Genomic DNA, 24,400 nt, shown 5'->3' with positions numbered 1-24,400 from the left:
TTATTATTATTATTATTATTATTATTATTATTATTATTATTATTATTATTATTATTATTATTATTATTATTATTATTATTATTATTATTATTATTATTATTATTATTATTATTATTATTATTATTATTATTATTATTATTATTATTATTATTATTATTATTATTATTATTATTATTATTATTATTATTATTATTATTATTATTATTATTATTATTATTATTATTATTATTATTATTATTATTATTATTATTATTATTATTATTATTATTATTATTATTATTATTATTATTATTATTATTATTATTATTATTATTATTATTATTATTATTATTATTATTATTATTATTATTATTATTATTATTATTATTATTATTATTATTATTATTATTATTATTATTATTATTATTATTATTATTATTATTATTATTATTATTATTATTATTTTTATTATTATTATTATTAATGTGGTGTTTATTATAATAATAATTTTTTTTCTATCTATTCTACGGATAGATAGCGCGTACCGCACTGTGTCAAAGCCTGCTGTTTTGGTAATAACAGGCGTGACACCAACAGACGTCCTTGCAGCAAAACAAAGTACGCAAACAAAAAGAAAGCAAACGTTGGAATAGAAGCGGTGACGATGACGGACGTTGAAGGAAATGCGCTCACACAACGGAAGCGGAGAAACAGTGGGAGTCTGAAGCAGAGAAAGCTATTGCTGGAAGACCCATTGAAGAGTTCGGCGAATGGAGCCACCGGAAACACGGATAAATTAAATCCTAGGCCACTCAGTTTCCCACAGGATACGGTTATTTGAACGCTTACTTCAGAAGATTATTAAGTATATGTATTTACCCTTTCAAAAAAACTTAGGGAGAATGGATAATTTAATGCTTTAATAAAGTAAGCTTACTGTGAAGCACCCATTGATTGGAGACTTGTGGAGTTGTCATCCAAAATTTGCATTATTTCTTCAACTGTACCAAGAATATAGCCACGGTCCACTTTTCCTTTAAAATGTTTGTGCACGGTAAATGTCATAGCCGACCAAGTTTCTTCGACTTCTTTTAAACCTTTCTCAATCGAAAGTTCTTTCAAGGCATTATTGAGAATAGTTTCGGCAATTTCCTTAAAAATCATGAAAATCCATTAAAATTAAACAATATTAAATAAAAACCGTTAACAAACTTGGTATTGATGCAGTTGCATGTTGAACATATTTTCCAAAGTGAATGTACCAGCAGACATATCAAAGGTTTTACCGGTTTTTTGCATCAGCAGACGCCAATGGCGTTCTCTTAAAGCTTCGTTTTTCAAACTCACCATGAGTGGTACTGAGTTTCTAAACTGTTTCATTTGAAGTTCTAGCATTTGGCCACTTATCAATTCCCGTACCTGGAAAGAGTTATAATTGTAATATTTAAAATAATTCGTTGGTAAAATAAGCGAGTTTTATGAAATAACCTTTTTTGGCAGTTTTCGAAATTCCTTTAAGTAACTCTCAATACCATCATTTAAAATTTGTGGATCTAAATCAACCCATAAAGTTTTAGACCAAGTTTCTCGGGCAATTTTCTGTTGTCTATAAAGTTTGTAAATCTTAAGAATTTTTAACAAATTAAAAGAGTCCTTCATTATTAAATATTGTTTTCTTACAATTTGCAGTCCATCAAAATCACTTTTCGCCCTGATAAAGTTGTTGTAATCTACAACCGGAATGTCAAAAAGTTTTTCTGCATTCGCTGATGGAAAAATAGGATTTTATATGATTTTAAAAAAATTATAAATAACCAACACAACTCAATCCTGCGTTCTTCTAGATTTTGGAATTCCACTCCATAAACATCAAGAAGTTTCAAGCCTTTTTCTAATTCAGCTCCAACCGAACCAGGTCCATGCTGATCAAAATCTTCGATAAAATTTTGCAGCTACAGAAAGAGATGAAAATGTATATAGAAAATTGAAAATAAATACAATACAATTGGGGGCGCTGCAGCTCAAAAAAAGGGTAATTTGTGACTTATAAACATAACACATTTGTGTTATCTTTATTATTATAATAAAATAAGAATTTTAAAAATTTTAAAATTAAACTCAAATATTAAAACGTATTGTGATTGCATTAGTATAAGTGTACAATAGTAAATTCAGTTGTTTATTAGATGTTAGCCGAATCTATAACGTCTGTGATTTAAGTGTAAAATGTGAAACCAAGACAAGACCATCCCAACGCGACACTAACGACGAGATTTCAGCCAATCTTTCGATGTTGTTTAAGATTGCCCTTTTAAATTAATATATTATTATTGTTTTATACCTTATAAGTTATCACTAAAAACAATAGTGGTAGATTTTTGAATTGTACGATAAATTGCAGTGTTTTGGATGTTAAAATTCGTCTCAAAAAATATTTAAAACCAACAGAAACACTTGAAGTTAGGTTAGGTTAAAGTCCGTGATGGATTAGCATGCATTTAGGCCAGTTCAATGGCCCATTGTGATACCACATAAATCTTGAGACTTCTTTCTAAGCTCAATAAAACCAGTTTGAAACCCTTACGAAACGTGAGAGGCTGATTATGTTAATATTAATCGTTAAAAATAATAGTTAATGGGATTCTCTTATTATCTATTCTTCTATGTAGTTCTCTTATAGCCAAAAGTTCCCTGGAGCACGCTACAACGATGCACTGTCATGCGACTTCTTCAATATCATTCTGGAAAGAATTGTGCAAAAATCAACCGTCAACACTAGAGGCACAATCCTCCAAAAGTCCATTTAATTTCACGGATACGCAGATGATATTGACATAATTGGAAGATCAAAGTGTGATGTCAGTGGAGCGTTTTTGAGAATTGTGATGGAAGCGAAGAAGATGGGTTTAGTGGTCAATGAGAGCAAGACTATGTATATATGCTGTCATCAAAAAAGGGTATTGAACAACGACGTCTTGGACAAAACGTCACCAAGGACAGCTATAACTTTTAGGTATTTGACGACTTTTTCTATCTGGACACCGCTATAGACTCAAGCAACGACTTCAGCGCTGAAATCAAACGAAGAATAACTATTGCAAATCGCTGCTTCTTTGGACTTGGAAGGCAATTGTATAGTTAAGTCTTCTCTCGAGTATGGCGCTGAGACCCTGTCAAAGAAAGATTAGAGCGTCTTAGGATACTTAGAGATAAAAATTCTTCAGGTGATTTTTGGTCCCGTATGCATAAATGGAGAATGGAGGAGAAGATATAACGACGAACTGTACGGGCTGTACAGCGACACTGACCTAGAATTAAAGTTCAACGAATTAGATGTAGAGCGAATGGACATCAACGCTTCACCCCGGAAGGTCTTCGAATACAATCCCGAGGGACGGCCGGCGCAGTAGAGGAAGACCGCTATTCAGGTGGCGCACGCAGGTGGGTGAAGATCTCAACCAACTTGGCGTGCGAAACTGGAGACAGCTAGCTAGGGACCGAACTGGCTGGAGACGCATGTTGGTTGAGGCCCAGGTCCACCCCGAACTGTAATGCCACCTTAAGTAAGTAAGTAAGATATCGGGAAGTTTCATTTCGAATTGCAGGATTGCAGGACTTCATTCTAAGTATTTAAGAATTATGGTGTGCTAATTTATTATTAACCCAATGCAACGAAGATTTAAAACGAATAGCACAGGATGCAGCTTTGGGTTAACTAAATATTTGATGTTAGGTAGAGTAGGGTGTGCAGTGGCGTGTGTGCGAAGCGAGGCAAGATGAATGTTGGACTTTATTTAGTTTGTCGCAGTTAGTAGCTTTTTCTAAGGCATTCCACCACACTGCCACACCGCCGTACATTGAAATCGGTTTGATTAGCTTTCTTGCAAAAAAGAGCTACAGTAGCGTTTTTAACTCTTTCTTTTATATTGCCATTTCAATTTAGTTGCTTGTGTAAAATAAGTACTTACAATCGTCTGAGGACTTTAATGGGATTCCTTTAATATAGGGAGGGTTAGGAAATGGGGTTTTGTATTTCCTCGAAAAATGAGACTAATTCCAGACAATCCACACCGATCAGCCCACAGTATTAGGCATTTTGTAAGAGTTCTTTTAGGGTATTAAGATGCTTTCCTGAAACCACTATAGCCACATCATCCGCATAGGCATTCACACTGAAACTCTCTTGAGTTAATTAATTATCGGATCTGCTACTCAGCACTCAATGAATTAACTCTCCAAGCGAACTTTCTACGTTCAGATTATGTTAGTGCAGATATTATTTTAGGTGTGTGAACGTTGTTAAAAGTGACTCTGATGTCAAGGAAAGCAACCATAGGTGAACTCTCTATGATGGCGGGAGTATTCGATGGTGCGTATTAGTGTATGTAACGCCGCGTCCTTACCACAGTTTTACCTTTACAGGAGGCATCTTGAGACGCACTCAGAAGTCAGAAGGCTAGGATGCGACCCACACTGATAACTTCCCATCCTGTCTGACGATTTGTCTTGCTAAGAAGGTTTGTAGGTTTTCGTAATTTGTTTAAAAAGTTGTCAATTGAATTATTCTAAAAAAATTAAAAATTAATAACAATATTTTGCATATGACAAAATATTTTGATTTAAAAATCTTTTTGTTAACGAGATTTTTAACAAATTTTAGTAGTTTTTATTTCTTATATAAACAAATACAAATTTGATGAATGAAATTAATTTAAATTAAAGTCAATACCTTCTTTTGTTCACGTGATATCGAGAACTAAAAATTGTTTTGCAGATAAAATCATTCTTTATTCGTAAAATTTTCGAGGAGACAAATTGTTTTCAGTTTTTTTTTGATTTATAAAAACCGTTGGATTTTTTTTCCAAAAATATATTTGTTTGGTATCACGTTTCCATATTTATTATAATATTTAATTCAAGTCTCTATCGTTATTGGTTTGTGAGATATTAAGGGTTAACCAATATGTTCCCATTCTTTTTAAACTGCTATGGTAAGAAAACCACCCACGCAATTTTCTTGAGAGCCCTTTCTGCATTTTTCTACATTATTATCTGTATAACAAAATTAATTTAAAGTCGATATCTCTTCTGGATCTTGAGCTATGGACCACAAAAAATGTCGCGAACGTACGAACGCTTGTACACACGCACGCTCTAGATACCTTGAAACGTCGAGAAATGTCAACATTTTCAATTTGACAGATCGGACTTATTACAATAACTTCCTATTGGAAGTTAAAAAGTTGAAAAAATCACTATGAGGATTATTTTTCTCTTGATTGATTATAAATACCAATACAGAAGTAATTAATGTAGTTATTCAATTCTTAAACAGACACTGAAAAATGTTTGCATCTATGTTATCTAGTTTTTGGGGTAGTTAAAAAATATTTAAACTATACTTTTTCCTTAAGCCCAAAAGTTTCTTTCAGATTTGTACCGTGAAAAACTGGAGAACATTCAAGAATTATGTTCCGTCGTGCGTTGTTGTTTACAGATGCGATTACTGTTGTTTTGGCTAAGTATCAAATTTTATATTTAAAAAAAAATTGAGATGAACATGACATAAAGAAATACATTATCATTTTATTACCCGCTATATTTCCTTTTTTGAAAGAAAATAAAAAATCTAATATGGTAAAGAATTGTGTGCAAATTTTGTTTAATAATCTATATATGGAATATAATATTGGCTGTTCGACGATGTGTAAATCCACTAATTATTATATAATTTAAATTTCCATTTGAATATTTTTATATTTATATTTATATTTATATTTATATTTATATTTATATTTATATTTATATTTATATTTATATTTATATTTATATTTATATTTATATTTATATTTATATTTATATTTATATTTATATTTATATTTATATTTATATTTATATTTATATTTATATTTATATTTATATTTATATTTATATTTATATTTATATTTATATTTATATTTATATTTATATTTATATTTATATTTATATTTATGCTTATGTTTATATTTGTATTTATTATTTCGTTTATTGGTTATGTGTATATTAAATTTACGTGTATGAGTATTTTAGTAAATCTTTTTACTTACTTTTTCCAAAAAAATGTTTATTTCCTTTGAAACAATCTCCGCAAATTTTTGTTTAATAGGTCCGAGTTTAAATGATCGGTACAAGGAAGATCTATATATTCTTTTCCATCGTTTTTTTCTAATTGATGAATCATTAACATGTCATTGTGATTGAACTTGTAAGTAAATAAATAAAGAAACAATGAATACATTTTAAACATGATTAAAAAAAAGAATATAATCAATAATTTTAACTAATCACGCAGTCATTAAAGACACAATCACAATTTAAAAAAGAGGCTGGGATGCGACCCACACTGATAACTTCCCATCCGGTCTGTCGATTTGTCTTGCTTAAAAGTTTGTCTATATGTACTAGTATCAATTTTACCAAATTTGCGTACTATTTTTTATAGATTTTAATTTTTATGAAAAAACGGACTGTTGGATTTTTATATAAAAATCACTGAATATCGAAAACAATATTTTCTGTAAAATAAATTAAGTTTGACGCCAATATTTTTAATTTTTGAAAAGCTATTTGAATTGAAAGTAAATTTTTACCAAGTTTTAGTATTGTTTTTTTAGAGTTTTATTTTTTGTAAAAAAACGTCAATTCGATTTTCTTCAAAATTCTATCGAATGTTGAAAACAATATTTTCTATAAGATAAAATTAGTTTGAAGCCAATATTTTATAGTTTTGAAAAGATATTTGAGTCGAAAATCAACTTTTACCAACTTTTATTCATTTTTTTCTAGGTTTTTATTTTTTGTAAAAAAACTGTCAATTCGATTTTTCTCAAAATTTTATTGAATGTTGAAAACAATATTTATTATAAGAGAAAATAAGCTTGAAGCCTTAATTTCAAGTTTTTGAAAAGATATTTGAATCGATATTTAATTTTTACGAACTTTGAGTAATGTTTTTTTTAGATTTTTATTTTTTATAAAAAAAACTGTCGATTCGATTTTTCTCAAAATTTTGCCAGATTCCAAAAACATTATTCTCCGTTGCTCAAAATTGTTTTGGAGATGAAATCATATGTTAGTCGTTAAATTTAGGAGGTGACAATTTTTTTTTTAAATTTTTTTGATTTAGAAAAAAACCGTTAGATAGATTTTTTTTTCAAAAAATATACTTCTTTGAGATCACGTTACAGTTTATTATATAAAATTTAATTCAAGTCCCTAGCGTTTTTGGTTCGTAAGATATTTAGGATCAACCAAAATTTTCACCTTTTTTTTAAACTGCTATGGTAAGAAAACCACCCACGCAATTTTCTTGAGAGCCCTTTCTGCATCTTTCTGCCTTATTATCTGTATAACAAAATTTATTTGAAATCGATATCTCTTCTGGTTCTTGAGCTATGGACGACGAAAAAAACGTCGCGAACGTACGAACGTACGTACACACGCACGCACAGACATCTTTCTAAAATCTTTTATTTCGACTCTAGGGACCTTGAAACGTCGAGAAATGTCCAAATTTTCAATTTGACAAATCGGACCCATTACAATAACTTCCTATGGGAAGTTAAAAATAACAGTAACCTAATGTTACGGAAAGCATTGTTTTTGCTGTTTTTGCAGCTAACTGTGTACAAGTCGAAATAATTATTAAAATTTTTGCTCAGATCAATTTGTGTTTTGTTTCGTGAATGATGGGCCTTACAAAAGTCAGAGTTACAGTGGAGCTTTAAAAAAAATGATTCCACCTTTTGTAATTAAATTGCTGATGTTAAAAATGATATGCGACCCACACTTATTAAGAAATGTTGCCCCTAATATTGACAACTTTAATCGACTTTTTTTTTTATTTTTTACGAAATGTCAACAATATTTTTTTTTAATATTTACTTTAATTAAATATCTTTCCCTGTTCTAAAAATGTATCTACCAATTTTAGTTGTTTATATTTTTTTCATTTTCAAAACTATTTTTCCGGAAGTAAGCTGAAAATTATGTTGCCTATTTTTTTATTTAAAAATATAATATCAGTTGATATTCTCTTTAATTCATATTTTGTATAGCTTTCCAATATGAAGAATTAAATTGAGTTCACATAAGTTCTTCTTAGAGCTGAGGGCTGAAAGGCGTGAAAGGAAGCCAGTTGCAGATTGTCCTAGCATTGGGGATAATAGAAACGTTCAATGGCGGCGTTCCTGAGAAAAAGGGCATCAAAAGGACAAATTTTCCAAAATTTGAATTGCAAAGACTAGCCCTCAGCTCTCGATCTAAATATAAAGCATAATTGTTTTGATATTGTTTTCAATTTTGTTGAAATTTCTGAAATGAATTTCATTTCTCGCACCTTGAAGATATTATCTATAAATAAAAAATAATTGTTTGAAGTCGATACTTTTGTTCGTTGTTTAGATATGCAAACACTTGATTGTTAAGTTCAAGTGCCTTGAAATCCTTTTTAACAACTGGAACCTGTACATATATCATCGTTTACATTAGATATACTATCTTAACTATGTTCATTACTGTTGCTTTACGATTCTGTTGTTGGGAGTTGTGCAGTATAAAATACGAAAAATCAAAGAAAAAAATGTCTGATAGTGTCGGAAATATCAATTTGATGAGCCTGCAGATGCATTATTTTAAACATTGATTGGTTTCAAAAGAAGTTCAATAAAAACAATCTTCCAAAATAAAACACGTTCATATGAATCTCTATGCAAAGTGTGCGGCTCCAAACCTATCCTGTTTTTTCTTGTGTTTCAGTTTACTTTGGTCACTTATTATTTCGCAGAAAAAACTTCATATTTTTTACAAGTACAAATGACTCAATTGTAAAAGTTTCAATATTACCTTTATACTGTGTTCACTAAAAATTGTATAAATTTGTTGGATTTTAGTTATTTCCAGTTGATTTGATATTGTTTTTGACTGAATTTTACCAATTGCTGCCATTACAATTTTAAAATCATTAAGATTTTTTGGACTTTTTTGTAAATTCATTTGGAGATTCTGAAAACAAAATAAGTTTTACACAAAGAAAAAATGGTAGGGATCTCAAATATCACTTAACCTTTATTTCATTTCTTAATTCAATCATTTTATTCCGTGTTTTTGTAGCTAAAATTTCACCTAAGGTAGTTTTCCAATCTAAGGCTAGCTCACCTAAGCTTTCCAATATTGGTTTTACATTAATGCGGATGCAACGAACATCACAGTATGTTTCTGATTGACGCAATTCGTCGATAACTTTTGCGAAGAAGGTAAACTTTTCATCGAATTGCACTAAGGGTACTCCAGAGTTAACAAATCTTTCACTTATTGCAGCCTTATCAAATGACCATAATCCGTAGAACTTTTTAAATCTTAAAAAAATAATTTTAATGTTTTTGCTTCCTTCAAAACTTAATCCTTTTAAATATTTTTTTAATCCTTTCTTCAACAAGGGGCTGTTGATTTTTTAGTCTAGACAACAACAAGAACACATAATGGCTAAACCATAATTTGATATCAAATCCAATTTTTGGTTTTTAAGATTGGATTGAAATTTGGCAAAGTTACAGCTTGTTCAAGAAAGGATATAAAAAACTATCTGTGGGATGACTAGAACACCATTTATAAAGAATATTCAATAATCCCATATACATATTTACCTGCGTACATATATTTGAGCCTCATCAACCACTCTGTTTGCCAAGCTTTGAATATTTCTCGTCAAGGCCACAACTTCCTCTTCCTAGTTTGGAAGAAGTGTTTTTATATTAAATTATTAAAACGAAAGATATTGTGATTCCTTACTTTGAGAACGTCTTCATAAAATGTGAATACATAATTTCGTCCCATACTTTCTACGGGTGGACATGAAATGCAAGTCCCACTCATCCATCGTTTAAGAACTCTTATTCTGTTTGGAATATATTTATGAAAATTAATTTTTTTTAAAGATTTATACAAGACCACTAAATCAATGATAAGATTAAAAGTTATGAATTAATGACGAAATTCAAAATTTAAAAGTTTGACTATCTAAAATTCTAAGAGAAAACAGAAGTATTCATTTGTAGAAGTGGACCTTAAAAGCCCTTTAGAAAATGTAATACATTTTTTAACTTTTTCAAAACTGTATTACACAAAGACTCATTAGTTTTATCCTATGTCCTTTTCTTCATTGTCATCTTAAAGACAAATACAAGCACCATTACATACTGGAGACCCTGCACAGAAATGTTAGTGTTTTTCGTGTTAAGAACGTGCAAATAATAATAATTCGGGCAATGATACCACTATCTAAATACGTGTTAAAACTTTTTGAGAAAAGTGAAGTATTTAAAGCCCTATCTGTGATTGATTTGGGTTTAAAATTTCCAAAGTAATAGTGTTCTTAAAAAAAAGGCTGGGATGCGACCCACACTGATAACTTCCCATCCCGTCTGTCGATTTGTCTTGCTTAAAAGTTTTATAGATTTTCGTGTTTTGATAAAAAAAATGCAATTGAATTATTCTAAAAAAATAAAAAAATATAACAATATTTTCCATTTTTTGTAAAAAAAACTGTCAAAATGGTACTCAATTTTGACAACAATGTTTTTTTTTTTTTAAATAAAATTAGTTTAAAGGCAATGTCTGAAAGTTTTGAAAAGTTATTTGAGTCGAAAATAAATTTTACCAACTTTTATTATTTTCTGTTTAGGTTATTATTTCTTGTAAAAAATAAAATTGCAATTCGATTTATCAAATGTTGGAAACAATATTTCTTATTAGTGAAAATTAGTTTGAAGCCATAATCTCAAATTTTTGAAAAGATATTTGAGTGGAATTTGTAACAACTTTGAGTATTTTTTGTTTTAGGTTTTTATTTTTTATAAAAAAAACTGTCAATGAAATTTTTCTCAAAATTTGACCAGATGTCAAAAACATTATTCTTTGTTGCACAAAATTGTTTTGGAGATAAAATCCTTTTTTATTCGTAAAATTTTCAAGGTGAAAAATGTTGTTTTAAATATTTTGTATTTATACAAAAACTGTTAATAAGATTATTTTCAAAAAAATATTTTTTGGAATCATGTTACAATATAGTAAATAAAATTTAATTCAAGTCTCTAGCGTTTTTAGTTCGTGAGATATTTAGGGTTAACCAACATTTTTCATCTTTTTTGAACTGCTCATGCTCTGGTAAAAAAAACCACCCACGCAATTTTCTTGAGAGCCCTTTGTGCATTATTATCTGTATAACATAATTTATTTAAAGTCGATTTCTCTACTAGTTCTTGAGGTATGGACGACGAAAAAACATCTCTCCAAAAACCTTCTATTTCGACTCTAGGGACCTATGGAAAGTGAAAAATAAAATACGAGCCTGGGTCGTACGAACTTGCTCCTGTATTTGAAAATAGTTACGCGTGATTTTTTGTAAAAAAAATAATTTTGTATATATAAGACCTTTAAATTTAAGTTTAAAAACATTTGTGGTATGCAAATATTTAGAGATCACTAAAATATTTTTAAATTTTAATTTCGTAAAAAAATGAGGACCCATTTTTAAGATCTCGAATTTCGAAAAAAAAAATTTAATCTAAAATAAAAACAATGTGAAAGAAAATTGATTGAGCTGTCACTAGAAAAAATTGATAATAATTTTCCTACAAATATGTGTTTCTGAATAGAGCTACCAGACGCTTACAAAAAAGGAATAGAACATTTTTTCAGTTGCCCTTTTTAGGTAAGACAACACATTCTTTTGACCGACAAGCTTTAGTAATTCCAAAAAAATACAAGAAAAGTAAGAATGTTATTTTAACACAGCCAACTTTTATTTAAATATTTTATAGAAATCATTTTAAAATTTCACCAAATGAATTGAATTGAATTAGCTTACACAGACGGGAAGCTCGGTAATTGTCGACGACTTGACTATCAAAAATTTGATAGTCAATTATCAACTTAGCCGATTCCACCACAGTAACATTTTAGATCATCAAATACTAATGAAACACTATTAGAGCTTGTGCAGACAAAATATTGAAAAAAAAACGTCTAACTCGCAACGGGTAAAAACCTTAAATTCCTAATTTGAAGTCAATCGACCCAATGCTTTGGGCTGTAGAATCCACGACAGACAGACAAACAGCCAGACGGACGGACGATATTATGCGAACTACATTTTTCACCTTCTCTACTATCGTAATTTTATGTTTGATTAAAATTTTGAGTTCGAAATTTCTTACGAATGCAAACTTGTCATATAATTCCCATATGTCGCGGGCGCAAGTAAAATCATACTAGAAGTATTTTTTTAAGAAAATAGAAGACCAACTTTTGTTCAGGCAGTAATATTAGATAGATAACTTAAAGCCTTTCATTTAGAACAGAAAACGACTAAATAACAAATGGGATCAATTTTCTGCACTAACCAAAAACTTAACATATCAAATATGGAAACCTATGGATTATGCGCCAACTTCTTTTTAAACAACCCTATCATTTCATTTGACACCAAAATCAATCAATTAACAACAAATGATGATAAACAACCTTCTATTATGCCCAGAATAAAAGTAGACAACTCAAGATTTATCATTTCTATACATCAGGGCCGTTCGTTATCCACCCAATTTTTGTAAATAACAGACGATGAAAATTCAACACAAAAACTATTGTTGGAAATAGAATTAAATACACTTTTATTTGACTTAAAAGAAAGCTATAGTATACGAAGGAAATTATGTGCAGACAATAATTTCAAAATTGTATGAATTAATTTTCAACATACATAAATGTTAATGTCCTAGTAGTATTAAAAATATCAACATCACTCATTGATTATGGAGTTTTTTTTAAAGTTTAATACATTAATATTAATTGATGATAAAAAATAAAGATAATTTTGTTACATTACCCTTTTAGGAAGTTTTTTGCTGATTCAACGAAAATATTTTGAAGTTCTGAAGCACTTGGGTGGAGAGCAATTTCGGGCATCAAAAGAAGTCCCTGGATTTCAAAAGTGGGAACATTTCCCAAAAGAGAATTCAAAAATACTTCAAAGTTTTTATGGGTGTACCTATTAAAAAAGTTAAAAAATATGGTAAAAAGTTTATACAACATTACCACACCAATATTATTATATATTATAATATATTATTATTATAAATGTAAATAAGTTAAATAAATTAATTTGATTTTACCTTAAAATAGAGTCAAAAGTTTCCTTTTCCCAATACACATAATATTCTTTCATTTTTTCGGAACGCCCAGTAAATGTTCCCAAAACAAGGCTTTCCAATTTTATTAACACTGGACCAAGAGAGTCGATAATTTTTCTCATCTGAGCATTTTTTTCATTTCGTGATTCTCTTAATCTTCTCAAATATTCTTCCCACGAATGAATCTTTTCCCTGTTCTTAACTTCATTGTCTACTATTTGACTTGGTTTTAAAAGTTCATGATTAAATAATCCACTTGAGGTGTTTTCATTTGATTCAACGAGTTTAAATAAATTAAAATTCTCCATTTTACCAATGCGAGATTTAATTTCTAAACGAATGTTATTTATTTGGGACACAATCGATACCAGTTTTCTTAGAAGAATTTTAATATTTGCAGAAAATTTTTGGATGTTAAAAGATTGCCAAGTATAACGGCTTACTCCAGCTTGTATTATTACTTCAATTTCATGCAGATGGTCCCGTAGAAAATCAACCTAAAATTCAGAATTATTGTGGAATATTCATACTAAGAATCTATGTATGTATACGAGTATACGGATAAGATATTTTTTACTATTATATTTTACAACTATGTGATTATAATAAAGTGGAAATTAATTGAATACGAATTTTCTATTCGACCATATATCGATATTAAAAGTGCAATATATACTGCCAACCACTAGGATGAGGCTACAAATTTTGGAAGCGATTCTACCTTTTTATAGCTGGTTGGAGTGTTTTACCCGGAAAATTTTACTACCTCTGAAAAGGTGCGTATTTTACCATTAACAATTCATTAAATTAAAGGAAAAGTTGGAAACGAGCGTATGAATTCCCAATATCAAATAAAGAACCACAAAAAACCGTATATAAAAATGTTTTACTAAGATGAGGCCACATGCTAAATTTTAGAAAAAAAGGAAAAAAGTAATGTAATATTTACATTTTATGGTTTGACAACATTTATTTATAACGTTATTTTACATTAGTAATGACTATGCTCTCCATTCTTGGATATAACATCTATAATACGGTTTGGAATAAAAACATTAAATTTCTTTAAAATAATTACAGGAAAATCGGACCCAGAAATCCCGAAAAGCTTTCTGTCACCTTCATAAACTTTACTAAAAAGCCATGTCCATAGTAGGTTATAACTCACCACACCATTAAACCTGATGTGCGGCTATGATGTCTTTCCAAAATAAGCGCATCCTTTCTCAGTGCATAGAAATATACTCGTAAGTTGTAACCAACCAATTCGGCCCATCAAGGTTAAACTTGTTTTCACCTGAAAAGGCAACGCGTTTTCATTCACTGTTCCAAATAACATGCTTACTTGAAAAAAATCATTCGATGCTCTTTGTGTACTTAAACTAGGTTTATTTCTTAGATTTCTCCTTACACCGCTGTTATTCTGGCTTATACTCAGCTTTGGCCCTTATTTTAGTCGCTGGTAGAATGGAATTTGAGACAAGCCGTTGAATTTAACGCTCTTCTCATAATGTTCTTGTTTCTACAAGTCTCCTTGCTATTTCACGGCCTAAGAGTCCTAAATCCTTCAATGCATCTACTTTTGCTCTTTCTCAAGCTGTCAAAGTCTTTTCAGAGCCAGTGTGGGGTCACACTTTTAAACTCCTAATTTTCCCTTTTTATTTTATGAACTTTAATGGTGAAATATGTATGTACATACCTACCTGTTCATAGGTTGTAAAAGTTTCTGGGTACAAAACCTCAATCGATTCCAAAATGTGTGGCCTCCTTCTACTTTATTAGAAAAGTAATGATACGACATTTCTTGCAGTTTTTAAAAGGCAGTTCTAACTGCACGTTAGGCAAGAATATCTATTCTCAAAGTAGGGTACAAAATATAAAATATGTAATTACAACAAAATACTAATATGAAAACATTTTTTTTAAGAATTATAATCCTTTAATATTTACTCATGTACCTATAGGTACTTTTTCTAAAGATTTCGAAGGTTTAAGTTAAGGTCATAAGTAATTCCAAAGTAACACATTATTCCTTCAAATTTGGAAATATTCAGAAAAATCAGTTAAAGAGGTTAAAATATTTTTTGAATCGGTTCGCTATTTTTATCAATTCGACTAACAAGCATTTTTTACGGAGTTTACAATAAAAAATAAATATTATGGTAACACTTTTGAAAAAAAAAAATAATAATACAAGCTACACCCAGCAAAAAGTTATAAGATCGGATAGAGGTCGTGGTTTTCTATGTTAACTCTATTTCTTACTATTTGGCTATATTATTATTTCTTACCTCTGAGGGTGAAAGTGTTCTTATAACATAGTTATATTGACTAATAACACCTTCAATGCCTTCAAAATCAGTAAAAATTAAATTTTTTCTCATGATAACTGTTCGAATTGCCTTTGGCAGTTGAAATCCCAGATGCTCGAATTCTTGGCCTTCATACAATATATTAAAGATATCTTGAAGAAACAAACATACATTTGTATAAAACTAATTGTTTTTAATAATCTCTTACCTTTCGGAATATTAACTTTAAATTGCATTTCAAGTTCAATTAATACCTGATTACCAACCATTTCTTTCCATGTTGGTATATATTCCTGACTATTTGCCCGAACAATTACTTGAAAAAAAAATATACTGATTCAAATTCAATTTTAAAAGTTTTCTAAAACATGCCCGCTTACATTCACATTGCTTCATTAAAAATTTCTCATGTTGTTTTAGCACCTTTTTTGTTTGCATCATTTTTAAATAATTCTTTGCTTTTGGTAGTAAAGCATCGATTTGTTGTGGTCGACTCACAAGCCATTGAACCAAAGTCGCAATTATAGTAAATTTTGTTATTTTCCTCATAGATACAGTTTTAGGCGATAGAGCTTTTACTTGGTCTTTATTTACGTCGACCTATAGAATATTTTAAAAGAAAGTTATGTAAACGTTTTTATTCCTCAATGTGTAAACAAAAAGTTTGCGAGAACGATAAATCCTGTGCATTTGAATTACTTATTTTGTTAAGAACGTACTTTGTTTTCAGAAAAGGAAGTTATTTAAAATATGTTTACTATACAGATTTCTGGAGAATTGTTCCCAAACCATCATGAAATCGAAAGAAAATCAGTGATATTATGAATAATTGAGACAAAATATTGTTTAAAAGATAAATAGTATATTTTCTTTCTTGACTGAAAAATTTTACTGACCTTGTTCAGTAAAAATAAAAACCTTAAATAAAATAAACTTGTTAAGGAAACTATTTATCGACGCCAATATTCATTTTAACATTAAATAGGGCTTTCTTAGAAAAACTCGATTAAAGATAAGAAAATTTCATTTAAGTTAATAATTATTATTGATCCTATAGTTTTCAAAGTCATCTAAATGACAAGAAATATAATTTTAAAGGGCATTTGAATCTGCACTGAAAATTGATTTTTGAGAAAGTGATACTTTTATTTCGCCTATCACCAAGGAATCCAAAAGTCCATTATGGTGGGTGCATTAAAAGTTCATTACTGCTCTTAGAACTTATAACAACTCAAGAAGAAAGTGGATAGTATTTTCTTTAATTGAACGATGAATGAGCATTTTAGTTTATCTTTTGTTCACAATTGAGTAATATGTCGTTGAAAAGCTTAGATCCAGTAAATACAAATTACGAATATTTATAGAGAACATGCTATCCAAATAAATTCAAGTGTTTTAGATTCAATTCCTGGAATTAATGATGGATGTCATCATTTTGTACTGAGAGATATAAATGTCCACAAATCTTTTTGGGGCTCAGATGTCACAAAAAGCGTTGGTAGTTTTTTCAAAACTATGCCAACGACCATAACCTCATAATTATGAATGACAGTGCTCCTACTTTCATCAGTACGAGAAATATTTTTTCTACAATTGACGTTACAATGGCAACTCAAGATTTGGCACCCCTTTTTCGTTGGGAGGTTCTTCCTCAACAAAGCAGGGATCATATTCCAATTGTTATGCGTTCTCATGAGCAAAAATTAACTACCAAAATCACAGCACGTTTTAAAGAAGAACTAGCTAACTGGATCTTATTTTAAGAGAGCACTAAAACATCGACAATGCCAAATCTTTAACCCAAAACATCTACCAAGAGGCGTGGAAAATAAAAAAATAGTTAGAACAGCTGCAGCTAAATCGATCCCACGAATAAAGAGACATTCATCAAAGCTCAAAAACTAATCCAGTATGGTTTGCACCGGATATAGCCAAATAAGTAAAGGATAAGGACAATGTCTGGAAAAAAGCTCGAAGGTTTCCAACAACCGTATTTCGTACAGAAGAATTTGTGCAAAATTAAAACGAAAATCACTTCAGTCAATTCTTCTTCTTAGATTGCTAAAATAAAACAGTTGCTAACAAATTTGGAACGAAATGAAAAACAATAGTGATACCTCAACTTATCCTGCACCTATTATCGAAGAAAAAAAAAAGTCCATGTAAACAAACTTGAAACAAACGAAAATCAATGCGAAATTCTTAATGAACAGACTTCTCGTCTAGAACTTCATACGACTCTTAAAACTGCGAAAGGTACAACGTACAACTCCAGGTGAAGACAAGATTACCTATAAAATGGTTGAAAAATACTCCGATAACCTAAAATTAGATTCTGCTTGCTATACAACAACATTTTAATGACTGGTGTTTTCCCACGCGACTGGAAAAGGACTCAGTTCAAGCCAATTCCTAAAAAAACCCAAAATCGCCACTGCTTTGAAGAGTACTGACCTATCGCACTGATATGTAGGTTTGCAGAAAAAAAGTCACATTCAGGACAACACGCTTTTAGACAGAACAAAGGAGTACATACACTTGTTCACCTGCTTGTGCACAAACTCACAGAAAATCTTTCTAAAACCAAGTTATCGGTCCTACAAAAAGCTTTTGATCGCGTCACCATGATCCCCGTCCTTACACAAATGTCACAATTGGATTGGAAGTTACCTTTCGGATAGTACAATTTATCGCGTCCTTTATGACTTCAAAAACCTTCCGAGTTAAAGTTGATGGTTATAAATTCGCACTCTTTAAACTGGAAAATGGAACTCCTCAAGGATCCCCTTTCTCGGTAGCAATTTACAACACCTGCGTTGATTCGCTTTTATTTAAACTCACGCAGCTTGAACCTCAACTTGACTTTGTTGGGGTTTATGCTGATAATATTTATGTAGTATGGTCCGAAACAAAAGGTGCCATAACCCCTCCTTGAAAAGTAGATTTTTTGCCCCTATGCAGGAAACGAAATTCTAATCAATTCCCATTGAATATTCACTATACCGGTAGTCTCGGCTTCAAAAGAATTAGGTAAACATTTTGGGTATTACATTTAGTTATAATTTAAAATGGAATATTTAGGTAAAAAAACGTAATTCTTCAATTAAAAAAACGATATAATCTCCTAAAAATAATTTGCTCCAAGAAAAAAGCAACTCATCTTGAAATAGTCTTAAAAATAGCAAAAACACTCGTTGAAGGTACTTTACCACATGGACTTACAACCTACATGTAGACAACCATCAAAAACTGCAAGGACATCGATACCGCGATCAACAATTGCTTTCCTTCAGCCTCAGGAGCACTAAAATCAACAAGGGTGATGATCTGGCACCAATATTGCAGTATCGTCAGCAAAGGTAGCCATAATAGCTTTGATGTCCACTGAAATATCCCTTGTATCTATAAGGAACGAGGTTGGTCCTAAGACACTTCCTTGCAGTACACCGGCTTAAATTTTCTTTTAAAGTTTGGGTACTTTTAAACGTACCGTACTTTAAAAAGTCAATTCGTAAAATATGATTTCAATATTTCCTAGTACTGCCTAGAAATGTCCGTGCTCAGTTTGCACTTAAATCACAAAAGTCAAACATTTAGCACCATTTAAGATTTTATAGCTGAGCACAGTTCTTCAAGTGCCTCTTCCACCACACCCGTAATTCCAAGTGCTTGGTCTATCGCCGTTAATTTTCTTTCAAAATCCAAACTGATGCTGCGAAACTAGTCTTCTTTTTTCATTTATTTTCCTGAGTTCTTTTAAGTAGCAATTTTTCGAAAACTGTTGTCATAGTTAAAAACAATATTGGTCTGTAAGATGTTACTTCTTTTGATGGCTTCCCTTGTTTAGATATAACGTACAATTAGGACTTCTATAATTGTTGAATGATGATATATACATACGTACATAATCTTATTTCAAAGCAAGTGCTTATTATGAATTCTAATTTTTATAAAACTATTAAAGGCATTTCTTTCAAAACCTGAGCAGTTATAAGATCGTATTATTAATATATATAATTAATTTTCAGGTTAAGAAATATCTTGAAGAACGAAAGCTTCTTAATATAGCTTTCGTAGCAATAGATCCATTAGTGATCTCATGGTTTATCTTGCCGAACAGTGAAACAAATCTTTGCAACGTTTTGGAGAAATTAAAATTATTGCACTTCATATTTCAAAGAAATTTGATAAAGTTCCGCATCAAGCTCTCTTATCGAAAATACGGTCTTTTGCTATTGATGAATCTCTCCTTTTTTGGATTGGAAATTAAATTTCAGACCGTTCAATTTAAGTAGTATTGGAAGGCTTCACTTGTGATATCCATAAAAGAGCCGTTGTTGGTGTGCCTGAGGGCTCGGTTTTGTCTCCGACGCTCTTCCTTATTTGTATAAATGATCTGAAACTTCTAACCCACTAAGTTGATTGCTGGTGAAGTTCTCTCAGTAGTGTTAAGATCCTTACCCTTGTTCTTCTGATGTAGACATCCAACAGCACCGTATGATAAGCTCATTTAATTCTGATCTTGGAAGCTCAATGTAAAATCAAACATCCAAAACTCAATGCTGTCTTCTGCCACACAAGCGCCAATGGCACTATCCATGGGTAGTACTTGCATCGAAGAGACTGAACAGCTTTCAGTTCTAGGATTTATTTATTTATTTATTGAATTCGTTAAACAAACAATCGTTAGAACTTAAGACTAACATTACATTTATTCTTAGATTAATAGATTTACAATGCTTTAAGCAATTTGCAAAAGAAAAAAAGCTAAACTGAATAAATTTAATTTAAATGAAATCAATTTGTTCAGGGGACTGTTTTTACCGTAGTTCGATCTGCTTGATGTAGGACGTAAAGGAACTTGTCTTCTAATACTTGAACGGCTATAAATAAAGTTTTATTGTTCCAAAATTGATGGTGATATGACTGACCCATTGATTAATTTTATAATAAAGCATAGATGTATGTTCTCTCTGTGTTTAGAAAGCGATGGAAGATTTATGAGCGTAAGCCTATGATTGTAGGGTGGAAGTTCGAGCCTATTGGACCATGGGAAGAAACGGAGGCAGAAGCGCATGAAACTTCTTTGTTCTCCTTCTATTCTGTTTATATAGATTATGGGCTGAATAAAAGGGAGCCCATATTATGCAGCTATATTCCAATATTGGTCTTACTAATGATATATAAAGAAGTTTAAGAATATATGTGTCGCGAAAATCACGTGAAAACCGTTTTAAAAATCCGAGTGTCTTATTTGCTTTTTTAATAATATAGTCATAGTGATTTGTAAAAGTTAATTTTGAGTCAAGAATAATACCTAGGTCAGAGAAAGTAGAGAGTTTAGTCAAATAAGAAGAGTCTAATTTATAATTGAAAGCAAAAAAATGTATTTGCTTGTAAAACACATTGATTTACATTTGTCTATGTATGTTTAGTAAAAGCTTATTTATAAAACACCATTCGCGAAAACTATTTAGATCATCTTGTAGGAGTAAACAATCGTCAAGTGAGTCGATACATTTGAAAATTATAATGTCATCAGCGTAAATTAAAACAGATGAGTGTTTTATAATAGAAGGTAAGTCGTTAACGTACAAAATGAACAGTAAAAGTCCTAAGTGGCTACCTTGTGGTACGCCAGATTTGGTATTTCATTTTAAATACCCTTTTTATGTTTCGGTGTTATGAACGAAGCTTTCCAAATTTCAGGAAAAATTGAAGATTTAAGCGATTCATTAAAAAGAGTATGAAGAGGATAGGATAAATAGGATGCGCATTTTTTCAAAATATAAAAAGATACACCATCTGCACCAGGGCTATAACAAACGTCAAGTTCTGAAGCTTTGCGAACAATTTCATCTTTAGAGATCCAAGGACTAATTGAATTCAAATGAGGGAATTTTTGTGAGATGGCCAATGACTCAGGCGTTTGACAGGAGTTCTCTACTTCGAAAGCATCTTTGAAAAAAGTTGCAAACATATTTGAAATTTTTTCAGAGTCATGGCTAAGTTCGTTGTTGAAAAACATGCAGTTTGGATACCCGTCAGTATTTCTCTTACTATTAACATAGCTCCAAAAGTTTTTTGGGTTGTTTTTTATATCGATTTTTACGTATTTAAAATAAAGTCATTTTAAAGAATATCGGAATTGTCAATAAACATATTTCTTAGCTCATTGTATATTACGAAGTCATTATCAACTTTTGTTTTATTATATTTAATCCAGGCCTTGTTTCTTTTATTTTTTTTAAGTTTTTTAAGCAAGAGTCAAAACCATGGAGGATAGTTAGAAATATTACGCGGTTTTCGCAATGGTGTGGTCTCATACAAAAAGTTAAAGAGAACACAGTTCTCAAACAAATGATTCCAGTTAACATTGCATAACAGGTTAAAAAGTTCTTTAAGTCTGCATTTTTTACCCTTCACCCCAATTTCGGACCTATTGTTAAGGATAGGGATTCTTTCTTCAGCCGCATTACACAAATGTGGAACGCTTTACTTTACAAACTGAGCTCCTTTTTTCGAAAATGGAAAGAAAAATGTTTGATCCTTATAATTGTATTTATTATGTTTAATTATTGTATTGTACGCCCGCTACGCCATAAATTTTGCAAAACAAAAAATAAAAATTTACTTACTTTTCGAGTTGATGCTACTTTAGCCGAACGTGCAATAGCTTTCACTAAAAAAATTGAAAAGAAAACATTTTGGATTATGTTAAGTAAGGAATGTGTTAAAATACAAATTATCATTTAACTCTTATGTACCTAAATACATATCTGACATATGTAAATATGTATGTATAAGCTATGTATGAATATTAAGGTTTAAGCAATTATAGATCCACAGTTTTATAAATGTTCACCTACACAGTGTTGAAATTTGGTTCTCAAGAAGAAATGAAACCCATATTGTTTCATGTTGTGGTCTAGAATATAACCACTTCTTACTACTCTGCAAACAAACAGTATCGTACTAGTATGGAGTTATTTGGGATTTTGAAATATAAAATATATTCTTTTTAAATCCAGAGTAAACAATGACATTTTCGAGTACCAAATATTATTAAAACAGTTTATTGTGCAAACATATTTTTTTTAATTGAAAGCAACCACGTTAAAAACATAAATTGCAGCGAAAATTTAATAAAAATCAATCATTTCGTTTTTGAGAAAATTCGAATTTACGATTTATGCACAAACATTGTGTAAGGGGAAGGGACTACTGTTATTGTCAATCTTTAACAAACATGAAAAAAACATACGAATTTGCTTGAAACCTTAGTTTGAATTTAATCGATTTTAAGGACAGACAGTTGGGCGGAATCAGTTAACCCACTTTTTTCGTCTTCTCTACCATCGTGATGTAATGTTTAATTATTTTTTTACAAATGTCAAAAGTAAAAAATGCCTTTAAACTTAAAACTAACCAAACTATTGTTTAATAAGTACAGTGCTAGTACTAAGCATTTCGGCGTATAAAAAGTGTACAGTTTGAAGGCTTTGATCATAAAAATATGAAAGGTATGTAATTGCGGAAGAAATACCACGTCAGGAGTGATGATGCACTGAACCAAATTCCTACTTCTGGACATCCAGGCAAACCTTTTTATTGTTAAGTATTCCACATAAAAAGCAGGGACAAACATTGTTTATATCAGCTATGGGATCATGGAAGTTTTTTAAAGTTGGCTGCTAATAGTCAAAACGTGTTATGGTGTGTTTTGCCCACTTTGAGAGTTTGGTGTTGTAAATAAGAATTACAAACACGCAATTATTAAATTGGTATTTGTTTTCTTTTTAAGTGGTGCTGCATCATGCAAATCATACTTTAATGTTTGTACGCCTTATGGGAGCTATACTTTATCAAATAAATTGTTGTAGTACAGGCCTTATGGGACAATTTCATCTGTCAAGGGCGCCTCCTAAAAATAAATTAGGTGGCGCAACAGTCCGTTGAGAACTGGGGTCTAGTGACTTACAACTCTCAACCATTCCTGTGTGCGAGTAATGTTGTCAGTAATGGAAGGGTGCCTTCTGCTGGACCTTAAGTTACAAGTTAACGGTTTTATAGCTCGGCATAAATAACTTTTTTTTTTAAATTAAGTCTCTTTTGTAAGAAAATGTATATTATTCATTATAAATATTACAAAAAGGTTTTCTTACCAGTTTCAGCATTAAAAATTTCTATTAGAAGAATGTTATTCCGCATTACAGAATTCACATTGTAAGTTGTTTTCTGAGTATAAGTGTCGTAAATATCTTGTTCGAATAAAAACATCTGGTTAACGAGTTCATAGTACTGTTTAAAAGTACTTCGCTTTAAGTAACTGTTCTTAAGAATTGGAGCATTTTCAATCTAGATTTAATAAAAATATAAATAGTTTATAAATTAGTAGTTTTTAAAACTCAAAAATATTTATACTGAAATACAAACATTTTCAAATAAATTAAATCTATGTTTCAAACCTATAATTGTACGCTATAGTATAAGTACAGTGGGTCACAGCTTATTTGACAAATACCTTATATTTACATTTAATCGAGTATGGCTCCCCAACAATAAAACTTATTTGGAAAGAAAAAACACAGAAAGGTGTATTAGGTTTTAAACTTCAACATGATATTTTAATCAATTAATTTATTTTAAAACACCACGTTAACCTAAAAAAGAAATGTTGATCAACTGCGTTTAAAGATCACGGTGATTGCTGCTTTTTTCTCTTAGTTATTTATATTCAAATAAAATTATCATTTTTGTTTAGTTATCGCAAAGGCCATACTGGTTACGATGATGGGCGAACCACCAACAGTTGAAATAGTGCTTCATGATCATAAAAATGGACTTTCTTGGCCTAAAATTGCCAAAATTGTTAACACG

The 24,400-nt window shown here is 30.4% G+C and overlaps 1 protein-coding gene across 1 annotated transcript in view; it reads right to left on the bottom strand.

Moving 5' to 3' along the window:
* The window catches only part of LOC129944126 (dynein axonemal heavy chain 10), a 142,765-nt gene that overhangs the window by 72,284 nt on the left and 46,081 nt on the right, over positions 1–24,400 (bottom strand). The window contains 18 exon segments of the mRNA XM_056053321.1: positions 917–1,131; positions 1,192–1,398; positions 1,468–1,602; positions 1,660–1,745; positions 1,799–1,931; positions 6,066–6,179; positions 6,182–6,220; positions 8,863–9,021; positions 9,083–9,374; positions 9,663–9,745; positions 9,808–9,913; positions 12,905–13,066; positions 13,191–13,705; positions 15,500–15,672; positions 15,729–15,836; positions 15,901–16,120; positions 22,159–22,202; positions 23,686–23,878. Coding sequence (XP_055909296.1) covers positions 917–1,131; positions 1,192–1,398; positions 1,468–1,602; positions 1,660–1,745; positions 1,799–1,931; positions 6,066–6,179; positions 6,182–6,220; positions 8,863–9,021; positions 9,083–9,374; positions 9,663–9,745; positions 9,808–9,913; positions 12,905–13,066; positions 13,191–13,705; positions 15,500–15,672; positions 15,729–15,836; positions 15,901–16,120; positions 22,159–22,202; positions 23,686–23,878 — 2,984 coding nt within the window.

The sequence above is a fragment of the Eupeodes corollae genome, chromosome 2 (genome assembly GCF_945859685.1).
Source record: "Eupeodes corollae chromosome 2, idEupCoro1.1, whole genome shotgun sequence".
In the NCBI taxonomy this organism is placed as follows: Eukaryota; Metazoa; Arthropoda; class Insecta; order Diptera; family Syrphidae; genus Eupeodes; species Eupeodes corollae.
Note: the sequence above shows the minus strand (reverse complement) of the source record. Positions and strands in the feature narration are given on the sequence as shown.